The sequence below is a fragment of the Orycteropus afer genome, unplaced genomic scaffold (genome assembly GCF_000298275.1).
Source record: "Orycteropus afer afer isolate SDZICR_OR568_19922 unplaced genomic scaffold, OryAfe1.0 scaffold00419, whole genome shotgun sequence".
Classification (NCBI taxonomy): domain Eukaryota; kingdom Metazoa; phylum Chordata; class Mammalia; order Tubulidentata; family Orycteropodidae; genus Orycteropus; species Orycteropus afer.
The window spans coordinates 1,916,372-1,938,153 of NW_006922006.1; the positions used below are offsets into that span (position 1 = coordinate 1,916,372).

The 21,782-nt window shown below is 50.6% G+C and overlaps 2 protein-coding genes across 2 annotated transcripts in view; one reads left to right on the plus strand and one right to left on the minus strand.

Annotated features, from left to right (window-relative positions):
- Nucleotides 1-4,347: 4,347 nt before the first annotated feature.
- Nucleotides 4,348-8,160, plus strand: PRG3 (proteoglycan 3, pro eosinophil major basic protein 2). The gene is made up of 5 exons (XM_007953868.1): nucleotides 4,348-4,408; nucleotides 4,827-5,140; nucleotides 6,249-6,380; nucleotides 7,206-7,317; nucleotides 8,102-8,160. The coding sequence occupies exons 1-5, from the start codon at nucleotides 4,348-4,350 to the stop codon at nucleotides 8,158-8,160; spliced, it is 678 nt and encodes a 225-aa protein (XP_007952059.1).
- A 5,193-nt stretch (nucleotides 8,161-13,353) lies between these two features.
- The window catches only part of P2RX3 (purinergic receptor P2X 3), a 36,436-nt gene continuing 28,007 nt past the window's right edge, over nucleotides 13,354-21,782 (minus strand). Inside the window, exons 9-12 of the mRNA XM_007953870.2 lie at nucleotides 14,897-14,990; nucleotides 14,555-14,620; nucleotides 13,845-13,922; nucleotides 13,354-13,467 (exon numbers count right to left, since the gene is read on the minus strand). Of these exons, the coding sequence (XP_007952061.1) occupies nucleotides 13,354-13,467; nucleotides 13,845-13,922; nucleotides 14,555-14,620; nucleotides 14,897-14,990 (352 nt within the window). The remainder of the gene's footprint in view (nucleotides 13,468-13,844; nucleotides 13,923-14,554; nucleotides 14,621-14,896; nucleotides 14,991-21,782) is intronic.

Below are 21,782 nucleotides of genomic sequence, written 5' to 3' on the forward strand. Positions count from 1 at the left end.
TCCTGCACAGCTGTCACCTGTCAGTCAGTGGGGGCTTGCTTGTTGCCGTGATGCCGAGTAGGTTCCAGTGGAGCTTCCAGACTAAGACAAACTAGGAAGAAAGGCCTGGTGACCTACTTTCAAAACTCAGCAAATGAAAACCCTGAAGATCACAATGGTCTGGTTCACAACCCATCCCAGGGATGGTGCAGGCCCAGCCCGTGTTTTGTTCCATTGTGCATAGGATTGCTGTGAGTCAGAAGCTGATTCTGCAACAGCGAACATCACAAACAAAACAAAACCCAACATACGGCCTCTCAAGATGGAGAGACCCATGTTTTGCATAAGTTGGGGCTGGATTGAGACTTGGGACAATATGCAGAGTCTGAAACCCATATGAACATAAATGCAAACAGTAAGACAGACACTTGGAGTTCCATGAATGTTGAACGTTTCCATGGGCACCACTGGCTAGACTTCCTGGAGGTAGCACACTGGGCCATACTAAAGAGAGCAGACTTGGGACTTGGATAGACTTGGGTCGGACATGCTACTACAAACTAGTGTGTGAACTTGGACGAGTTATTTAACCTCTCTCAGGTTTTGTAGTACACATGGACTAGAGGTGGTAACACCTAATATCTAGATGAAGGATGGAAAAGCCTCAATGAGGCGTAAGTGTATGTGGCCCATGGTGGGCCTTCAAAAATGTTATTTCCAGTTTTATATTGGACAGGCTTCATTGTGGTTACTTAGGGGCTGCTTGAAGTCATTGGAACGGCTGTGCCAGGGATGAGTTTGTGTGCAAAGGGAACACGGTTGACAGGAGGGAGAGAACAGGCTGCAGGAGACAGAGGCCAGTGAGAAGGGGCTGGAGGAAGGCAGCTATGAGATAAATAAACCATCAGAAGACCTGGGTTGAGGCCTGTCTCCGACTTGCTATGTGATCTCGGGCAACTCCTTTAAACTCTCATGCAACATTTCCTCATCTGTAAAATGGGGACATTCAAATGAGACAACGTGTATAAAGCTTATTGCAGGCATGCTCATGAGAGTAGCCGATCTCATTGGTCATCCCAACCACCAAGTGAAATGGTGCCCCTGGCCTTTGCCCCAGGATGGTGGAGAATAATGGGAGGGGGTCTAGTCCTATCCCCACTTCCCCACTAGGGAAGTCTGAAGGTTGAAATCTGCAGACCAGGCTTTGGGCCCTGAAGTTGGCCAATCTCCCCACAGTCAGGGGTCTGTTCTGTTGGGCAGGGAGATAACAGTGATGGCCGTTATGCTGCAATCGGCCCAGAACTGGCCCCTCAGAGACTTCTCCATTTGAAGGCCTCTGGGCAGAGGAGAAGGGAAAGGTTCCAGACCCTCTCACCCTCTGAGCTCCCTGTCACTGGTGCCCTGAGCTCTGGAAGGCTGGGCTGGAAGATGGAGAGCAAATATACACTTCCCAGCTGGGCTGTCACAGAGGTGAGTCACCCATCCTGGCAGGCCACCGGCTCTTGGCAGAGAGATCCAGCCAAGGTAGGTCCCTGGACTGTAGTGAATTTGGCTGGAGCTTGATTGGTTAAATGTTTCTTTTTTTTAATTGTTGTTGAAAGTATACACAGCAAAACATACACAACTCAACATTTTGTACACAGACAACTCAGTACCATTGCTTACATTCCTCAAGTCACGTAACCATTCTCACTACTCTTTTCCCAATTGTTCATTCCTCATTGACAGAAACTCATGGCTTCCTAAGCTTCCTGCCTGACATTTCAAGTTGTCAATTTGATCTCGTATAGATAGTTCTTCAAAAGAGCACAATATTTAAGGCAATTATTCTTTACTAAAAAGGAATTCTGAGGGTACTGTGGTTAAAGCACTGGACTGCCAACCAAGAAGTTGGCAGTTTGAACCCACCAGCCACTCCTTGGGGGAAAGAAAAGGCAGTCTGCTTCTGTAAAGATTTATAGCCTTAGAAACACTACAGGGTACTTCTACTCTGTTCTGTATGAGTCAGAATTAACTTGAGGGTAGTAGGTCTTTTATTCTTTGCTAAGTAAGCTAACTTGTTTCATTTACAGAAGACTTCAAGGGATACTTTTGGTTTAAGGTTTAAAGAGTAAGTCAGAGCAACAGTTTTGTGGATTCATCCAGTCTCCATGGTTCCAGAAAGTTCAGATTCTAATTCTATGAGCATTTGGAATTCTGTACCACATGTTCAGCAGTGGTAACCAGGCATCATCCCATTCTTCTGGTCTCACGGCAAAGAAGGCATTTGTTCATGGAAGCAATTAGGCATGCATTCCATTCCCTCCTATTCCTGGCTTTTCCTCATCCTCTGTTGCTCCAGGTAAACTGTCGTACCTGGAAGGTGGCTTGCAAGCTTTTAAGACACCTGGAAATATTCAACAAACTAGGAGATACAACAAACTCAAAAAAGCTGTTGCCTTCGAGTCTGACTTGCAGGGACCCTATACAACAGAATTTCCAAGGCTGTGAATCTTTATGGAAGCAGACTGCCACATCTTTTCCCCATGGAGCAGCTATTGGGTCTGAACCACTAACTTTTCCATTAGCAGCTGAGTGATTAACTCACTGTGCCACCAGAGCTCCTTCGAGGTAGGACAGAAGCACTAAAGGTGATCTTAGGCCAATTACCTGGTACATTCAGTGAAACCATGACCCTAAACCTGATTGGTTAAATTTTGATATTTTGTTCTTCATGTTTTATTTTTTTTTCACTCATTACTTTCAGTTTGGAAAAAAAAAATATTGCATTAACATATTCTTTATCTTGAACACGGAATTTTGTGGTGCCCTCTGAAATTTTATGGCTGACGCAAGTGACTCATGTACTGCACCCTAGTCCTAGCTGCAGTGGTGGTAGTGAGCTGGGGGGAAGATGCGGCTGGGGTCTGGGCAGTGGGCTGTAGAGTGTCTAAGTGACTCTGCTGCCTCCTTGCCAGCCCTGGAGATGTGCCTGGAAGATTAGGCACAATGGCATGCACTAGATCAGTGAGCCTCAGCTGGACGCAGTTTTGCCTCCCTTGGGCCTCTGGCAATTTCTGGAGACAGTTTTGATTGTCATGACTTGGAGGGGTGGTGCTACTGACATCAGTGGGCAGAGACCAGGATGCTGTTAAATCGCCCACAGTGGACGGGACAGCCCCTGACAACAAAGAACCATTTAACCCCAACTGTCAATAACATCAAGGTTGAGAAATCTTGGTCTAGATCCATGGCACAGAGGAAAGAGCATTGGCTTGTTACACACTAAAGGTGAGAAAGAGAGAGAGGAAGGGATGGGGGAACAAAGGAGGGAGAGGGAGAGACAAAGAGAGAGAAGGTCTTGAAGCCAAAAGGCCTTGGAAATCCTGTTCCTCCACTTTCTGTGGGACTTTGGCAAGTCACCTTCCCGCTCTGAGTCTCATTTTTCTCATCTGTGAAGTAGGGACAGTCACGCACTCCTTGCGGGGATGAAGTGAAGCAGAGGATTCAGGTGATGGATAAAGCTCCTGGTGCAGATAAGGGCTCAGGAGGCTGAGCCTCCCTCTGTCCTCTCCTCCTTCCCTCACTGACCTCCCACCCACTCCCTGGGACTCTCCACTTTGTTTCCTGGGATGTGGACCAGTGGAAAGAAGCTGCTCTTGGGGTTAAGGGGTATTGCAGAGACAGGGGCACTTTAGAGGGCAATAGTAACAATTGTGCCTGGACAATAGGCAGACCCCTGAGGCCTTCGTGAGCAAAGCAGGTCATATGGGTGCAAGGCCCGGGGGCAGGGCCCTGCGGTCCCAGCAGAGAGCAGGGCCTGCATTGAGGAAGCTGTTACCAGCTCCAGTGCCCTCACTCCAGTCTGGGGCAATCGTGCTGACCTCTTCCCACTTCCCCAAAAGCCCAGTATAAGGCTGCTTCTGGTGCCCAGCAGTCAGAGCCATTGAGTGAGTGGAAGCCTTAGACTCAGGGAGGTGAGTATGTCCTGGCTTCCCAGGGGGAAGGAGTCCCCATCTGGGAGGGAGGGGGCTCTTTCACAGCAAATACCTCAGGACCACGGTGAACGACTGAACGAGCCCTGACCCTGAGCACTGCTGTTCTTCAGGGGCAGGGTCTGGGTAGGTACTTTCCCAGGAGTAGCGTTGGGACACTCAGGGAGAAGGGGACTTTGTAGCTGACTGTCCCACCCCCATGTCTTTTCCCTGACGCTTGAGCTCTGTTCACTGGAGCAGGAGTAGCAAGCTCTTTAGTTTGTCCTTCCATCAATCAATTCATTAACCATTTGTTGCATTTTCACTGTGTGCCAGGGATCGTGCTAGACACTTTGCTGGACAAGACCTAAGGAGGGAAGGTCGAACTGTGTCCTTGCCACAAGACCAAGGAGCCATGACATATCCCCTGATTCTGCCCCTTCTCTTGCTGGGGACAGTTACTGCTCTTCATCCGAGTAAGTCCTCCCTTTCTCATCTCATTCATCACTGTCTTTTCTTTCTTGTATTTTTTTTTTTTTTGCCAGGGCCACAATCTCCCCTCTGCAGGTAACCCAGTTCATGCCTGGTAAACCTTTTCCTGAGCTCAGAATGCTGACCTGAACTTTCTTTCTGTTCAGGGGCTGGGGATTACTCTGTGCTTCTCACAGTGCTTCCTCCAAAATACACACCTGTGGTTTCAGGCAGAAGCCAGGCTCTCATCCACTTGTGGGTGTGAACTAAGAGAGCTCTCTTCACCCAACACTGAGGGAGCCTTCCAGTCTTGGCTCCACATGGTATGTCCAGGAACTCCCAAGTGGGACCTTAGGAGCTGTCCGTGGTTCTGGAATAAGAGCACACTTCACTTGGCAGGTTAATTTTTACTCTTCTTTCCAGAGAACGATGCCTCCAAACTGGAGAGCCTAGAGACAGTAGCAGACCTGAACCAGGATCTGGAAGGTTCAGGGGAGCAGGAAGGAGAGTTTGCCCTGACTGAGAAGGTGATTCAGTCTGAGGGAGAGGAGGTAGAGGCCTCCGGGTATGAAGACGACCCTGAGGATGAGGAAGACATGGAGTCGGACTCAGATGCCTCAGACAAAGACTTGCAGTGCCCCAGAGAAGAGGACACAGCTCAAGTGCTGGGCAGCCCTGGATGCAAGACCTGCCGATACCTGTTGGTGCGGACCCCCAGGAAATTTAGGAAAGCTCAGGTAAATGGGCATGAGGCTACTGCACAGGATCCGGGGAAGAAGAAGAAATAGGCAACCTGTTGCCTGTTCCTTTAGATTTTAAAAAATCTCATTGCCATAAAGTCTATTCCAATTCATAGTGACTCCCATAGGGTTTCCAACGCTGTAAGTTTTTATGGAAGCAGACTGCCTCATCTTTCTCCCGTGGAGCAGCTGGTGTGTTCGAACCACCAACCTTTTGGTTAGCAGATAAATGCCTTAACCACTGTACCACCAGAGCTTCTTTTCATTTAGGTTAGTGGTTGTCAAAGTCTAGTGTGTGTCAGAATCAGCTGGCTGTCTTGTGCAAACAGGGTTTGCTGAATGCTGCCCCCACGACTTCTGATTCAGCAGGTCTAGAGGGGAACCTGAGAGTTGGTATTTAAACAAATTCCCAAGTGACGATGAAATGACTTGTCTAGGTATGAAACACTGAGAAACAATGACTTAGACAATGGGCTTTGGTGTTAGATGCATTTGTGTTAAATCCTGGCTCTGCCTTTCATTGTCTGTGTTACCTGAGCACGTCTCCTCATCTTCCAGTGCTTCAACACCTTCATTTGTAAAATGGGGATATACAGTATCAACCTCTTAGAGTTGTTGTTGTTGTTGTTGTTATGTGCTGTTGAGTCAGACCCCACTCATAGTGACCCCTCCTCGGGTTTCTGAGGCAGTATCACTATGGAAGTAGATTGCCCCATCTTCCTTCCGAGGAGTGGTGGGTGGGCTTGAACCGCCAGCCTTCTGGTTAGCAGTCAAGTGCCTTAGGCACTATGCTACCAGAGCTCCTTCTTAGAGTTGTAGGAGGATGAAATGAGACAGTCTATGGAAAGCACTTGGCACAGTCCCTGGGTCATAGGACACACTCAGTAAATGGTAGCTATCATTATTATGAGAGTTATTATTAACACACTGCAGGGAAAGTCCTGACAACCAATAAAGGAGTAAGAAGTGGGGTCGAAGAGAACCATTAGGTCTCTAGTTTCTGACCTGAAAAGGAAAGTGGACTCTCCTGGAGACTGTGGTCTTGAGACAAGTGAGAGTGAATTCTCTACCCTCTTCTTTCCACAATGTCCTTTTCTTCCTGTAGAATATCTGCAGGAGGTGCTACCATGGCAACCTTGTCTCCATCCACAACTACAGCTTCAACCAAGTCATTCAGTGTGCCGTCCGTGGGATCAACCAGGGCCGGGTTTGGATTGGAGGCATCGTCAAGGGCTGGGTAAGTGAGGGGCCAACTCCTGGATACAGGCATGCTTTCTGAGTGCCTTAAGGGAACACCTGCTTTTGCTAAGTCTCAGACGAGCTTCTGAGTTGTCCTTAGAGCAGCAGGCAGTGATGTGCTGGAACTGGTTTGTACTGGTTTCGGGACCACATGCGTCTCTCCCCAACTCCAAGTTCAGTGACTTCATGCTTGTAGCTTGGAGTCAACCACTGTGGGAGTATTTACACCAAGGAAATTGGCACTTCCCACACATCTGCGCTCCATGATCCTCATCTCCTGCCTACTTACCTTCTCCCAGAGCTGACTGTTAAACACTTACCAACATTCCACTGGAGTCAGGAAATAGGATACAGGCCCCGCTTGGTCACTTACTGGCTGAATAATTTTCTCAGCACCTCAGTTCTCTCATCTCTAAAATGGGTACCTTCTTTCAGGGTACCTCTGGGATTGTGGCTGGACAAGAACTCTTTCTCTTTGCTACTCACAGTTTGATCCATGGTCCAGCAGTAACCACGTCACCCAGTAGCTTGCTAGAAATGTAGACTCTTGAGCCCCACCCAAGACCTCCTCAATGAGAATCTGCATTTTAACAAGATCCCCAGTAATCTGTGGCACAGTAAAGTTGGAGATGCCTGCTCTGTGTGATAGCTGGGTGTGATGGTTGCTCTTCCACTGTCATTACATACAAACAGACCCTCAGGGATGGGTCTCTAGTCTATCTGGCTCCTGGAGGGTGGGAAGGGGCCAGCAGTGGGCACTTTCTGATGGTTCCCGGATCTATCTGATTTTCTTGACCTCTGATCGAGTCTACCACTTTTCTAGTGCCTGTGGAAGAGGTTTTGCTGGACTGATGGAAGTTGCTGGAATTTTGGATACTGGGCCCCAGGGCAGCCTGGGAGGGGCAAAGGCCGCTGTGTGGCTCTATGCACCAAAGGTGAGGGAGATTGGGCACTGGAACAAGGAGAAGGGTGGCAAAGAAGACTCTTACATACTGTGCCTTTGAGCTGCCTGGACACACCTCATCCAAACTCATACTCTCCCCTCAACTGGAGAATCAAACTCCCACTTGGGAGGAGGGCTGACATAGGGGGGATCCTCAAAGCAAAGTCAGGTGACTGAGGGCACCCCATGGAGGGTTGGACGGGGGCTATCCCTCCTCATGGGCAGACCTAGACCCTCTTCAGATATGAGGGTGACCATGAGAGTGATCGATGTGACAGATGAGAGCAGAAGATGTAACTATAAGTTGTGGATGGGAGATGAAGGGAAGATGTGGGTGGCTGCCAGACACCAGCTTTGAACAGCAGATGCAGGTGACAGCAGGGGTGCCAGATGTGAGGGAGTTGGGCAGACTGGCTAAGACCATCTGTGCTGGAGTGAGACCACTGTGATTCACATCCCAGCTCTGCCACTTGCCAGAGATACAGGCAAGAGACTCACCTCCACCAAGCCTCAGTTCCCTCATCCGTGAAATGGGGACGGTGGCAACACCTACCCTCTTGAGTCAGTGTGAGGATTAATGTGACAATGCATTAAAGCAGTTAGCATCCTGCCTGGCCCGGGGACACTTAGTTAGTAGGGTTATGTGGGACACATACTGGTGACAGATTGCGACGATGGCAGAGGAGGGATCACGTGATGGAACCTGAGAGGGCAGAAAGTGGAGGCCACGTTGGACCAAGATTGGCAGCTGACAACCCTGTGCTCTCTACTGCTAGGAGGCCATTGGAGACGAACTCGATGCAGAAGGCGTCTGCCCTTCATCTGCGCCTTCTAAGGCAGCGGCGCTGAGACCCTCGGGGGAGGTGCCTCCCTTCACGGGCTCCTGGCTGCCCCACCCTCGGCACTGGGCTCGACTCTGCCTTTTCTGGTAATAAATCCAGACTACTCACAGCATCCCCCGACTCTTGCTTCTTCACTGTTCTCGTTGAGGGACCCCTCGGCAGGTGGGGAAGACCCGAGAAGCGCGCCCTCCTGCGGGGCGGAGCCTTGGAGGAAAGGGAGCCGACCAGCTCCGTGCAGCGCCCTCTGGAGGCGGGCGTGTAGCCGAGGCGGCGGCCGGCCCTCGGCTCCGCTCCGAGTCCGGCCTCCCCTCCACACCCTCGCGGAGGAGCGCCTTTGGTAGGGGTGGGGAACCGGCCCTTGTGTTTGGGCTCGGTATGGGGTGCGGGGCAGGGGAGGCTTTCCAAATGGAGGTTATATGATGATTCATGATTGGCGCGGGGCAATGAGATCCCACCTGGAGGACACCACGTGGAAGAGGGTGAAGGAGTTCTTAACTGTCTTGAGGGCACCCTGCTCCTCTCGCCGGTCTCTTGGCCCCCATTTCCCAGTCTCCCAGGCAGCTCTGGGAGAGTTCAGAGCCCCCAGCTTCTTTTGAGATATGTGTGGGTTTTGGGGGAGGGAGGCTGTCTGTCCCCCCACTCCCAGCCCACCTCTAAGGGAGGACCATGTTCTCAGGAGGGAGCTGCCTCCCACCCTCGGGCCTTGGGGTGCGCCCGGTAGGGCCATGACGCCCGCTCCCCGGTCTACAGCCGGGCCTCAGCCCTGGCTGTTCCCCTCCCCGCACTTTCTCAGGCCGAGGATATTGAAAGAGAAAATGGTGGGTGCTCTTAAGTTTGTTTTGGTGGGGAGCTCGGCTGCAGGCAGGATTTGGGATTGATGAGGCAGGAAGCTGAGGCCCTAGACATTGTTAGGAGGGAGAGGGCTTGTCTGTGTGTGTGTGGGGGGGGCTTCTAGGGCATAGTTCTTCAGAGCCCCAGGGAGAACGCCCAGGTATTTCTGTGGGGGCACAAGTATATGTGTGTACGTGTCTGGTGCATACATGTTAGTCTTTGTATACGCATGGAGACCCATGCATATTGACTCCATGAATATAAATGTGCATATACACGTGTATAAATTTGTATATTTACGGATATGCCCGTGTCTGTGTTTGTCTGTGAATGTGTTTGTCCCTGTCAGGCTTTGTACCCTTATATGTCTGAATCTAAGGAGTGCCTGAGGAGCACAAAGAGTTAAGCACTTGACAACGAGATGTTGTCAGTTCTAACCCACCCAGAGGTCCCTCAGAAGACAGGCCTGGTGATCTGCTTCCCAAAGGTCCCAGCCTTGAAAACCCAGTGGATCAGTTCTAGTCTGCACATGCAGGGTCGCCCTGAGTCAGAATCAACTCAACGGCAACTCACAACATGTCTGAACCTGGGTATACCTGCATCTGTGTGTCCGTGTACACATGTGTCTGTGTGTGTGGGCATCTGTGTGTCCATGTGTCTGTGTACATGCATCTGTGTATCCATGCATACATGCATCTTTCTGTGTGTACATGCATGTCTGTGTGTACATACTTCTGTGTGTATGTTCACCTGTGTACATGTGTACCTGCATCTGTATGTCCACGTGTGCATGCATCTGTGTTCGTGTGTACATGTTTCTGTGTATGTGCATCTGTGTGTATGTGTGTATCTGGATCTGTGTATACCTACCTCTATGTTTTGATCAGTGAGGAGGCATACTTGCCAGTGTGTGTCTGAACATATATGTAGGTACAGGCTGTTTGTGTGTGTACATGTGTGTACATGTGTGTGCATCTGTACAGGCATCTGATTTGCCCAGATACTGTGTTTCCAACAGTGTGAGAGTTGAGGGACCAGGACAGGATCAGAGAGGGAACCCGGGGTGGGGGGTGGGGTGGTGAAGAAACAGCAGGGATGAGGCCCTTGAACATGGGCAGGCCTCTGGCAACAGGAGAATGGGTCCTGACATTGCAGTGACCTTCACTGATACCGGGGCTAGGAGGGGAGCTCCTGGGAGGCGGACCCCCACCCAGGTCCCTGCTCTTTCTGGTTAACAGCACATTGAGCCAATTCCTGATGCTTTGCTGCTGAAAGAACAGTGGAATCGGCTGTGGGGGCGGGGAGAGAGAGTCAGGGAGGGAAGCGCGCACAGGTGCCTCTTGGGACTGGTATTTCAGAGTAATGGCTAAAAGTTAAGTCCACCTTCAACAGTCTCCACTTATCTCCCTAATGGGGAATTGATTCTAGCCAAACCCAGCAGTCCAATATCCTCCAAGCCAAGACCAGGGATAGAGATGGGGAGGGAAGGGGAAGAGAGGGGAGGAAGGCTCGGTCCCCTTCAGGCTGAAATGTGCTTGAAGCTGAAGAGACAAAAGGACTCTCCTTCAAATCACCACAGTTTGTCCCTGGTGCTAGAATTCAACCTTTATACATTCATTCCTTTGGCCTTTGAGTCTCAAACAGCCCTTGATTAGAAAGCAACTGCTTTTGGGAGAACAAACTCCTGAGAGCGTGATCTATTAATACCCCAGGAGACTGGTTGGCAGCTTGCTGAGAACAAAGTTTTGTGAGAAGGAACACAGAAAAGAGGGGTGTGTGGAACTCTTGGTGGGCCTGGGTGGAGAAGAGAAGCCATCAAAAAGGAGGTAGCAAAGCAGAGACAAAGCCGTGTTCACCAGGAAGACTATATTTCCCAGTATCCCTTGCAGTAAACTTGGGCTCAGAGATGTGCAACTGAGTTCTGGCCAATGGAATACGGTTGGAAGAGATGGAAGCCAGTTCCAAGCTTGGCCTCCAAGTGATCCCCCATGATCCTCCAGTTTCTCAGTTTCCCTGCCAATGATCTGGGAGTCCATGTGTCTCAGACAGCATAGCTACAGATGGAAGGGGACTGTCTGACCTGCTTTGCTATATTAAACCTTGAGATGGAGTTGCCTTGTGACTGCAGTAAAGCCCCGTCTATCCATCCTAACGAATAGCACAGACAGAAAAGAGGTGCCAACAAACGTCCCGGTTTCCCCAGACCGATACAGCACAGGGGTCAAGATCCCAGACTCCAGAGCCCTGAAGCTCTGAGTTCAAGTCCCAGTTCTACCACCTGAGTTTCTTAACCTTACTAAGCCTCAGTGTTTTCTTCCATGAAATGAGGGTTGAATTAGTGCCTATAATGTGTTTAGCCCACGGCTTGGCTAAATCAATCGACGTCATGCTGAGTAATTAAAGCTATGGTGCAATGTTGGGAAGGAGCAGGGATTCCTGTTCTAATTTCCATGCCGTGTAAGCTGGTTCTTTCAAGCAGGATTGATAACAAACAACTTAACCTCCCCAGGCTTGGTAGGTGTAAGGGTCCATGGATGGTGTTGGTGACTGTGCTCAGTAAACCATGACGCAACAGAGACAAATGAGCTGTTGTTATTACGTCTAATATTAACTCCAACACTAGCACAGAAGCAGTAAGTGAGGTCAGACGTGGGGAAGACAGCCTTGGGTTCACACACTTGCTGTACATTCAGGTGGGGCTGCTGCTCTCTCAGGAGAGGACAGGCCGGGTGTAGGAAGGAGGATCCTCAGTCTCCTCATCAGAGAACAACCCCGTGGCCTAGCCTCAGCCTGGCCTCTTGACATCTGGGCCCACCAGGGACGCCCGTGGGGCTCCACTTTTGGGACTGAGGCCCGGCCTTCCTCGATGCCCTGCTGGGGCAGGGAGCCTGGAGCTCGGACAGAGGCTGCCCCGGGGAAGCTCCTGTGCCAGCAGCCCGAGGACAGGCCCTGGGTGAAGGCAGAGTGAGGGAGGAGTGGTGGCCAGCGTGTGGAGGTCTTGTCCCTCCTCCCCTTGAGTGGGGATCATTGGGGTCAGGCCTTTGTAAGCGCCCACCTGCTGACCCCCTCCCCCGTCTCCCTGTATCTTCTGTGAGGGTTCCACCTCCATCTACAGCACAGCTGTGTTTCTGCTCAGACCTCACCATCACGTGGACACACAACTTTTCCAACTTAAGCAAATGAAGTGAATAAAAAAGCTTAGCTGCAGGGTCACCCACTTGCATAAGCTGCGTCCAATGCTTGACTTTGGATGACTTTCCAACCAATACTTGACTCTGGAATAATTTTTAAAAGGTGCCCCCGTACTGTGTATACCCCAGCCCTCACAAACCTGAGTCTGCTCCCAGGCTCTGTCCAGGTGACTTTTCTGGGCCCATCACTGCAGAAGAGCCCGGGAAGGGGCAGGGGAGTCTGGGAAAATGGAGGCAGGGCTGCCTTGGGTGGTCCTGTCTAGCCTCCTTCCCCGAGAGGAAAGACCCCTAGGCTCTCTCTGGGGTCCTGGCTGTGTGACACTGGACAAGTGGTCTCCTGTCCCTGGCCTCAGTTTGCTCTTCTGCCAACAAGAGGGTTGGATAAGGTTTTTGTGATCCACTTAGCCTCTCACATTGTAAGACTGGTCACCTCATTAGGACCCTGTGGTCCTCTTGTTTCATTCTGAAGTTGGGAGCCTCCATGTTAGAGATGAGACCCCTCACTGCTGTCTAACTGGTCCCCCTCAGGCGGGGCCTGAGCTCGAGGAGAGGAGCATGGACTCAGTCATGGTTGGGGTGAACTTAGTTGTGGTTGGGGTGGACGACGCTGAAGCAGCAGAGGCAGACACCCCTGGGAGTTCATCCTTCTCGAGGGTTGGTGTGTGTGGGATGGAGTTAGACAAACCTGGGTTCAAATCTCAGCTCTTTCACTTCTTAGCTGTGTGGCCTTGAGCAAATTACTCAGTCTCTCTGAGCCTTAGTTTATCTTCAAAACAGGGGACTAATATCGACCTGGGAGGATTATTCTAAGGATGAAGTGAGTTAATATGTGTTACTATGCAGGCTATTATTGTACATATTATTGCTATTATTATCTCATTATCTTTACTCTTTGGGAGGGAGACATCTCAGGTGTGGCTGCCCTGGGATCCTGGGAAGCAGGTAGGGACAAGGGGAGGGGGAGGGGGAGGTTGGGGTCTCAGCAGGGAGTGGAATCTGTCTGCCTGAGCACTGGGAGGCCGGACCCCTAGCTCACAGCTGCAGCCTCATGGGATCAACAGCGGAAATGAGAGCCTCTTCCCTGCCTCCCTCCTCTTCTGCAGGTGAGGTTCCCTGCTGGGAGGCCTGGAGCCCAAGAGTGAGCAGGGCCCCCAGGAAGAGGCACTAGTGGCCTATGGAGTAGGCCCCTGAGTCCGTGGACTGCTTCTCCTCCGTGGTCTGGTCACTGGGGTACACTGGGTTGGCTGAGGCTGCAACCTTCAGCATTGTCTCGCTCACCTGCAGACAGAGGGCTGGCATTACCATGCTTTATGGGTGGGCAAAGTCCTCCTATAGTCCCCCACTGACCGGCATGGCAGTGGGGCTGCAGCCTGGACAGTGGGCAAGCTAGAGCAAGTCCCGTGCTCCCGAGACTCTCCACACACCTTGAGGGAACACAGAAACCCAACCTGACCCGCAGGAGGGTCTGTCCTGGCCCAGAGATGGAGGAAGATGAGTGGGTGGGATGTTGACTGCGGTGACCCACAAAGGCTGAAGTGTCTCTGCAGAGCCCAGTCCTGGCGAAACCACCTCTTGTCTGGGCCTGAAACATGCACTGATGCCCAACGAAGCCCTGACGGTGAGCCACCGAGGGCCCTGGGGTCCAGTACACTCACCTCTTCAAACTTCCTGGCTTTGTACTGGTCGGCCCCCTTGAGGAAGTTGAGCAGGATGATGTCACAGAGGACAGTGCCCTGGAAGAGGAGAGGCAGGGTGGGCTCTGAGGGCAGCCGGGCCGGAGGGTCAGGCAGGTGGGGTGGAGGGACGGGCAGGCGGGCTGGAGGGACGGGCAGTGGAGGGACGGGCAGGCGGGCTGGAGGGACGGGCAGGTGGGGTGGAGGGATGGGCAGCCGGGTGGAGGGACGGGCAGCTGGCCATTCTTCCCTTGGGCAGTCAGTATACAAGGGTCTGGGGCGAGTCCTACAGAAAGTCTTCATGACCCTCCTTCCTAGCTCCTCTGGTGACCTCCTCACACTACAATGTGGAGGGGGACATGGGAACAGAAGTCCCTGGGAAGAGGGACTGTGTCCCTGACTTGCTGGTGGGCTGTTGCTCAGGTTTATGGAAACCCTGGAGCCTCCTCCCACACCTTCATGGTGAGAAACAAGGACTCTGTAGCAGTTGCAGCCTCTTGCAAATGAAGAGTTGCTTCAGAAGGTAACGAGCTCTCCAAGACTGGAGGTGTTCGAGCCAGGGCTGACCCAGCACCTGCCAAAGGGCTGGACTTCCACATTCTAGGGAGAAGCAGGACCTACCCCACTCACTTTCCTGCCTTGGCTCCACCCTCACTGGCCTCCTGTCTGAGCCTGGTGGGGCCTGAACTCACCACTCCCACAGAGGTAAAGGCTGCCACAGCGCTGATGATGGTGGGGATGATGTTGAACTTGCCAGCCTATGTGCACAAAGACCAAGGTGAGTGGGCAGAAGTCCAGCAGGGCAGTCCCGGGGCTGAACTTGGACTCCCAGCCTGAAAGACTCTGAAGGTGGAAGCGTTCTTGGTGGATCAGCAGGTCCCATGCATTCATGGTACAGGTGAGGAGAAGGGAGATGTGACCAGCCACAGATCTCAGAACAGGTCAGTGGCAGAACTCTGTCCCCAGAAGAGCCCCTCAGGACCCAGGAGCTAGTCTGTGTCACCCCTGTGTACCCCACTTGCCCAAGAACTCACGTTCCCATACACCAGCACGTCAAAGCGGATGCCAAAAGCCTTCAGAAGTGTGCGGTACTCACTGCCATTCTCCATCTTGTAGTACTTGGCAAACCTGGAGGCCAGATGCAAAGGTGGGTCCTGCTGTGGGCTCCTATCCCTTCTGCCTGAACCTTCAGGGTCTCCTGGTGCTCTGTGACTCTCAGGTACCAAGAACCCCTCATAGATAGGTTGGTGACATACCTGCTACAGTCTCCCTTGTGCGGTCAGCCACCCCCCTGCATGGATCTTATTAAAAATACAGATTCCCAGGCCCCACTCCAAACCCATCAAATCAGCATCTCTTGGTGGGGCCCAGGAACCTGCCTTTTAAATAATCTCCCTAAATGAGTCTGGTGTGTACCAAAGTTTGAATGGCTGCCAGACTCTGAGCTTCTTAACTTCTACCTGCCTGGGTGCCCCAAAGCCCATCACTGCAGGGGCACCCCAAAGGCTCCTCAGCCCATTTGGGTTCAATTCCTAGCTCTGCTGCTTACCATCTGTGCAAAGTTGAGCCAGTTTCTTAACCACCCTGAGACTCAAGTCCTCACCTGTGAGTAGGGATAATATACAAGTCCTGCTTAGGGTTGCCATGAGATCTGAATGAAACCACATACATCAGGCATTTAGAACAGTGCCTCGGGCGTAGCCAGCACTCAGGAAATATTTGCTGATGCTGGCGTTATTACCACATTCACATCTATAAACCAGCCGCCATGCAGTCGATTCCATTTCAGAACAGAATTGTTCGCACAGGGTTTTCAATGGTTGACTTTTCAGAAGTGGATGGCCAGGCATTTCTTTCAAGGTCTTCTGGGTGGACTGGAGCCCCCAGCTTGGCAGCCCAGCTCATTGGCCACTTGCACTGGCCAGGGACTTTCAGGCACTTCATCTCATTGGACCCTTGCAGCAGGCCTGTGCCATGGGACATGACTGCCTGTGTTTCAAATGAGGTTCCAAGAGGGTTAAATGACTTGTCGCAGGTCCCAACTGGCTGGGACTCAAAGCTAGATTTGTCTAAGTCCAAGGCTTGTTCCTCCATACCTTTGCTGCCTTGGCAGCTGGGTGCCAGGCATTGTGCTGGGGCATTTATAAGAATGATCACATTTAATTCTCACCATCACATGAGAATTACCAACGAGAATCATCAAGAAGCAACATCATGATAAATGGAGAAAAGACTGAAGTTATTAAAGACTTCATTTTACCTGGATCCACAATCAAAACCCAAGGAAGCAGCAGTGAAGAAACTAGACATTGTATTGCTTGAATCTGTTGCAAAGGACCTCTTAAAGTATCTTAAAGATGTCACTTTGAAGACTAAGGTGCACCTAACCCAAGCCATGGTATTTTCAATTGCCGCATATGCATATGAAAGTTGGACAATGAGTAAGGAAGACTGAAGAAGAGTTCTTCGAATTGTGATTTTGGTGGAGAATACTGAAAATACCATGGATTGTCAGAGGAATGAACAAATCTGTCCTGGAAGAAGTACAGCCAGAATGTTCCTTGGAAGCGTGAATGGCCAGACTTCATCTCACCTGCTTTGGTCATGTTGTCAGAAGGGAACATTCCCTGGAGGAGGATGTCATGCTTGGTAAAGTTGGAGGGTCAGCAAAAAAGGGGAAGACAGCTGCAGTGACGGACTTAAGCATGACAAGGATTGTGAGGCTGGCACAGGACCGGGCAGTGTTTTGGTCTGTCGTACATAGGAACACTATGAGTTGGGATTGACTCAGTGGCACCTAACAACAACAACAGCATGACATGAGGTCGTTCATACTCCTATTTTGAAGATGCCTGTGGTGGCAAAGGGACTTGCCTCTAGTTTTACAGTAAGTGCTGGACCTGGGCTTTAAATTGTGTTAGTCTTTAGCATCTAAAGGTTGGTGGTCAAACCCACCCAGCAGGGCTGCAGAAGAAAGGCCTGGTGACCTGCTTCTGTAAAGATTACAGTCAAGAAAGCCTTATGGCGCAGGTCTCCTCTGTGATGCATGGGGTCGCCATGAGTCAGGACCAACCTGGCAGCAATGGTTTCATTTGGTTTTGGTTTCTAACTGTTTGCACCACCCAAGGACTCTGCAAGATCCCAAAGCCTTTCTCTATTCTGTCTTCTGTTGGAGACTCAGGGCCCTTGTCTCAGAGATGCGGCAACTTATGCCAAGGGGGCTGGGGAGGGGGTGGTGGGTGGGCCACAGATGTTTGGGGTGGGGCCGAGGCTCCGCCTGTTATCTTGAAGTCTACTTTCCTGGGCCAAGGCTGCCACCAGGAAAACTACTCTGACATAGTCTTGGAGAAGAAAGAGTTGGCATCCCGGGCACTGGTGTTCAAAGCGAGGCCTGGCTAAATTTATCCAAGGAAGGAATGTGAAGGGAACAGGGAGAAAAATCAAAGTGGACTTGGTTCTTCTCCAGCACCTGCCTTCCAAGAGGCAATAACCATGGTAAGATCATTATCTCACCACCCACCCACCCTCGGAGGAGACTTGGCAAGGACTGGTTCTCCTCCGTGGATGGGTGGGTGGGTGGGAGGAGGAACAGAACTCAAGGAGGGGAGGGCCCAGGCTACAGACAGGGGAAGGATCCATGACTTCTGAACTCCTACTGTAGCTGGCGGAGATCTTAAAAACTGGCCCACCCCTGTGGCAGAGACTGGCTTGGTGGTCACCAAAGTTTGGACGATCAGAAGATAAATCTTGGCATGTGGCTAGACCACATTTCTCTGCCCCCATGCATCTAATAGGGCCCTGTGACTAGTTATTGCCAATGGAATGTGAATGGAAGCAAGGTTTGGTACCTTGGGGCTGAGGTGGTTAAGAGCAGTGGACCTACTTCATGATCTCTCTTTCCTCAACTGATGGTCAGCTCTGAGAGTATCGCTGAGACCCTGGGGGAGACTGAGCCAAATGGTGGAAGCATACGGGCTGAATGCCTGTATGGAGCAGAATTCCTTCCCTACCCCCCCTGGCCTTCAGTGGGCTGTGCCATGAGCAAGAAATAAACCTTTGTGTTAAGCCACTGAAATGTGGGGGTTGTTTGTTACAGCGGTTAGTGATACTTATTCTGACTGTTCTGAGGCACTTGTGATTCAGTGGGCAAATTCTCCCTTTCTGTGCGGGAGAACAGGGTTGATTCCCTACCGTTGAACCTCAAGTGCAGTCACCACCCACCTGTCAGTGGAGGTTTCTGTGTTGCTATCATGCCGAACAGGTTTCATGAAGCTTCCGGACTAAGACACACTAGGAAGGAGGGCCTGGTGATTGACTGAAAATCAGCCAATGAAAACCCCATAGGGGTTGGCAGACAATGTTTCTACATGTGTATTGTATGAGCTACAGGAATGTCCAAATGTATAGTAGAGCTGACAAGGGACAAGGTTGTGGTGGCTTCTTGGCCACAGCCAGCTACCCTGAGGAAGCGAGTAGTTGGACCTGTGGGCTCAGGATCATGGTTGCAGGGGCCATCAAGCTCAATTGGTGTAACATACTACACCAAAACATTGTTCCACATCCTACTTAGGTGAGTAGCAACTGTGGTCTTAAAAGCTTGCAAGAGGGCATCTAGATGCAACAATGGGTCTCTCCTCACCCAGAGCAAAGAAGAATGAAGAAAAGCAAAGACAAAGGGAAATAATTTAGTCCAAGGGACTAGTAGACCATGCGATCTTCAGCCTATATGACCATGAGACCAGAAGAACTAGATGGTGCCCAGCTACCACTGTCAATGACTCAGAGGGTGATCGGTGCAAGAGATCCTGGATAGAGTGGGAGAACAATGTGGAACAAAACTCAAAATCATTAAAAAAAATAAAAAAAGGGGACCAGGTTTGCTGTGGCCCCTAATTGCCCTTCAGGTCTGGTATTGAACCCACTGCTGTGGCTTCCAGCCAAACAAGAGACAGGCATGTGAGCTGAACATTTATACCAGGTAGATACACTCCTTGAAAAGATCAATCATGGGAGAATAGAAAGGCTGTGTATGAACAGGGAGACAGCTCAGGGGGCAGGAATGCATGGAAGGGAAGGACACAGGGAAGAGATAACTATGGGAAGGAAGTGGGAAGTGAGCTGTTGCACTGTGGGAAACTGCAGTCAATGTCATGAGACAAAGTGTATGTGAACTGCTGAATTTGCTCTGTAAACTTTCACCCAAATCACAATACAAATTAAAAAAATAAATAAATAAAGATCACAGCCTTGGAAACCCTAAGGGGCAGTTCTACTTCGACCTGTGGGGTCACTATGAGTTGGAATTGACTTGACGGCAGGAGGTACAGGGGTGGAGCACCCTTACAAAGTGGAGGGAAATATTAACACAATCCCATTGGAGAAAAGGGCTGCAATGGAGAGGGACATTCTAAGAGCACGTTTAGTGAAGACATTTAACCTAGGCTGGGAGGTCAAGGAGGGTGGCTAGGAGGTCAAGGAAGGTCCGGGGTGTCAAATGGTTTACACTTGACTGCTAACCTAAAGGAGCTCTGGTGGTGTAGTGCCTAAGACACTTGACTGCTAACCAGAAGGCTGGCGGTTCAAACCCACCAGCCACTCCTCGGAAGGAAGATAGGGCAATCTACTTCCATAGTGATACCACCTTGGAAACCCAAGGGGGGGTCGCTGTGAGTCGGGTCCGACTCGATGGCACGTAACAACACCACCAGCACCACTAACCTAAAGGTTGGCTGGTCGGATCCACCCAGTGGTGCTGCAGAAGAGGCCTGGAAACCCACTGTAAAGATTACAACCGATGAAACCCAATGGAGCAGTTCTACTTTGTAATGCACGGGGCCACCACAAGTCAGGGCTGACGAGGACGATGGTCTCATGAAATGACACTAAAGCCGAGACTTGAAGGATGGGGAGTCAGAAGGCAAGAAGGCTAGTGGTGGGGGCAGCTTTCTGGCTGAGGGACTGCATGTTCCTCTCATGGTAGAGGACACGGTGCTTCTGAGGAAGCTGAAAGTGCACTGAGGGCTGGGGCACATTTTCGATGTATGGCGTGACAGTGGCACACCGGCTGGTGGGCTGGAGAACACTGACGTATGGCGGTGGCAGTGTCATGCTGGAGCCGCTTTGCCCTGTCTGGCAGAGCCAATTCCCTTCCCAGCGCCTTGTTCAATGATTTCACATTCACAGCTTGAAATTGACCATGGTGAAGTATTTACACCATGGAAATTGGCAAGCACGACAAATCAGGATTTTTTTGTTTTTCTTTTTCTCCAGAGAGTTGGTCTACCAGTGTACCTGATGCTATGAAATCCCACTGGGCTGTCTGTCCTATCTCTGCTCAGGTACAGTACCCATCACATCCTGTTTTGTGAATTGTTTATGGATCTTTGTTCCCTGTCAGACTGTGAGTCTAATCTCATTGTCTCTGCCCAAGGACCTGGTGCAGAGTGAGGTCCACAGTAAGGGGTAGAGTGAACGTGTGCTGGAAGAATCAATGAAATTCTGTGATTCTTTACATCTCAAAGATTGAGTTTAGAAATGGTCTCCCCCTGCTGACTTGGATTTATCCAAATTCTCCTAATTCTGCAGGTGGAGCAGGTATACAATGGTGCCAACAACAAGCTGTTTCTCTCCCAAACAGAAAACATTTTGGTCTGGCAGCTGGTGAGGTGGGAAGGAGGTGCTATCTGTGGGAACCAGCCCCTGTGGAGAGGGAAAAGGGGGAAACAGTAGGACTTGAGGTGTGTGCAGCACTTCCTCCTGGGATGCACTGGGCTAGAGGCTCCCGCATCCATGATTTAATTTAACTGCAGTTCAACAAGGTAGCTGGTGGCTTTAACTCTTTCAAGACAGGATTATTTTCTGCTTTAAATTTTGTGATGAAAGTATCTGAAAGGCATTTTGAATGAAATGAAAAAAAAAGTTGTTTTTGAGGTAATATGGAGTTTGATAAATTAGTGGGAGACTTCTATCCCAAGGAGTCTCTCTGGTGTTGGAGTTAGTGGGATGAAGCCCATTTCTTCAGATTCAGGAAGTTATACAACCTCTCCACCACATGACAGTATACACCAAAAGTGGGATAAGAATTTCCCACTAAACCGCAAAAGCAGAAAATGTAGGTGGGCTCTCTATGTTCCATGGGTCACAAAGGGGTTATAAACAATCCAAACCAGTTGCCATTAAATTGATTCCAACTCATGGAAACGCCACTCATTACAGAGTGGACTGGCACTCCATAGGGTTTCCAAGGCTGTGATCTTTTGGAAACAGATTCCTAGGACTTTCTTCCATGGTGCCTGTGGTGGGTCCAAACCTCCAAACTTTTGGTTATTAGTTGAGTACTTAAGCATTTGCACCCTCCAGGACTCAGCTGATGGCTTTAGGGGCTTTGAAATGAGACAGTCCTGGGTTTGCTCCTGGCTTTGCTATTTAACTTCGTTTATATGATCTTAAGCAAATTCCTTCCACACTCTGAGTCTCAGTTTTTGTATGTGCAAAATGTTGACAAGAGCAGTAGTTGTAGGATGGTTGAAAGGGTTACATGAAATACCAATGTGAAGGCTGAGTACAGCTTTCAATTAATGTAGTGTCCAGGCTAAAATGGACTACGAAGAAAGGCCTGGAGGTTTACTTCCAAAAATCAGCCAGTGAAGACCCCGTGGGTTACAGTGGGACACTGTCTGATCTGCAGTCGATCAGGGGGAGCAGGAAGGACTGTGCAGCATCACATTCTGTTGTGCAGGGCGTTGCCCTGAGTCCAGGTCGACTGCACCCCTAACAACAGCAGTGCATCATTAGGCAACACTGTCCTGATTTACAGACTGGAAAACCCGAAGCACAGAGAAGCAGAGCGGCTCTTGGCAGGCTACCTGACCAGCAAGTTGCACAGCGGGGCTCTGAACTTGGGTGGCTTGAATCTAAAGC

Excerpts from the sequence above, each read along its gene's own strand:
- PRG3 (XM_007953868.1), top strand. The coding sequence starts at position 4,348 with ATGACATATCCCCTGATTCTGCCCCTTCTCTTGCTGGGGACAGTTACT. Across the intron at positions 5,141-6,248 it reads GGAAATTTAGGAAAGCTCAG|AATATCTGCAGGAGGTGCTA; the intron begins GTAAATGGGCAT and ends TTCTTCCTGTAG. Across the intron at positions 6,381-7,205 it reads GAGGCATCGTCAAGGGCTGG|TGCCTGTGGAAGAGGTTTTG; the intron begins GTAAGTGAGGGG and ends CCACTTTTCTAG.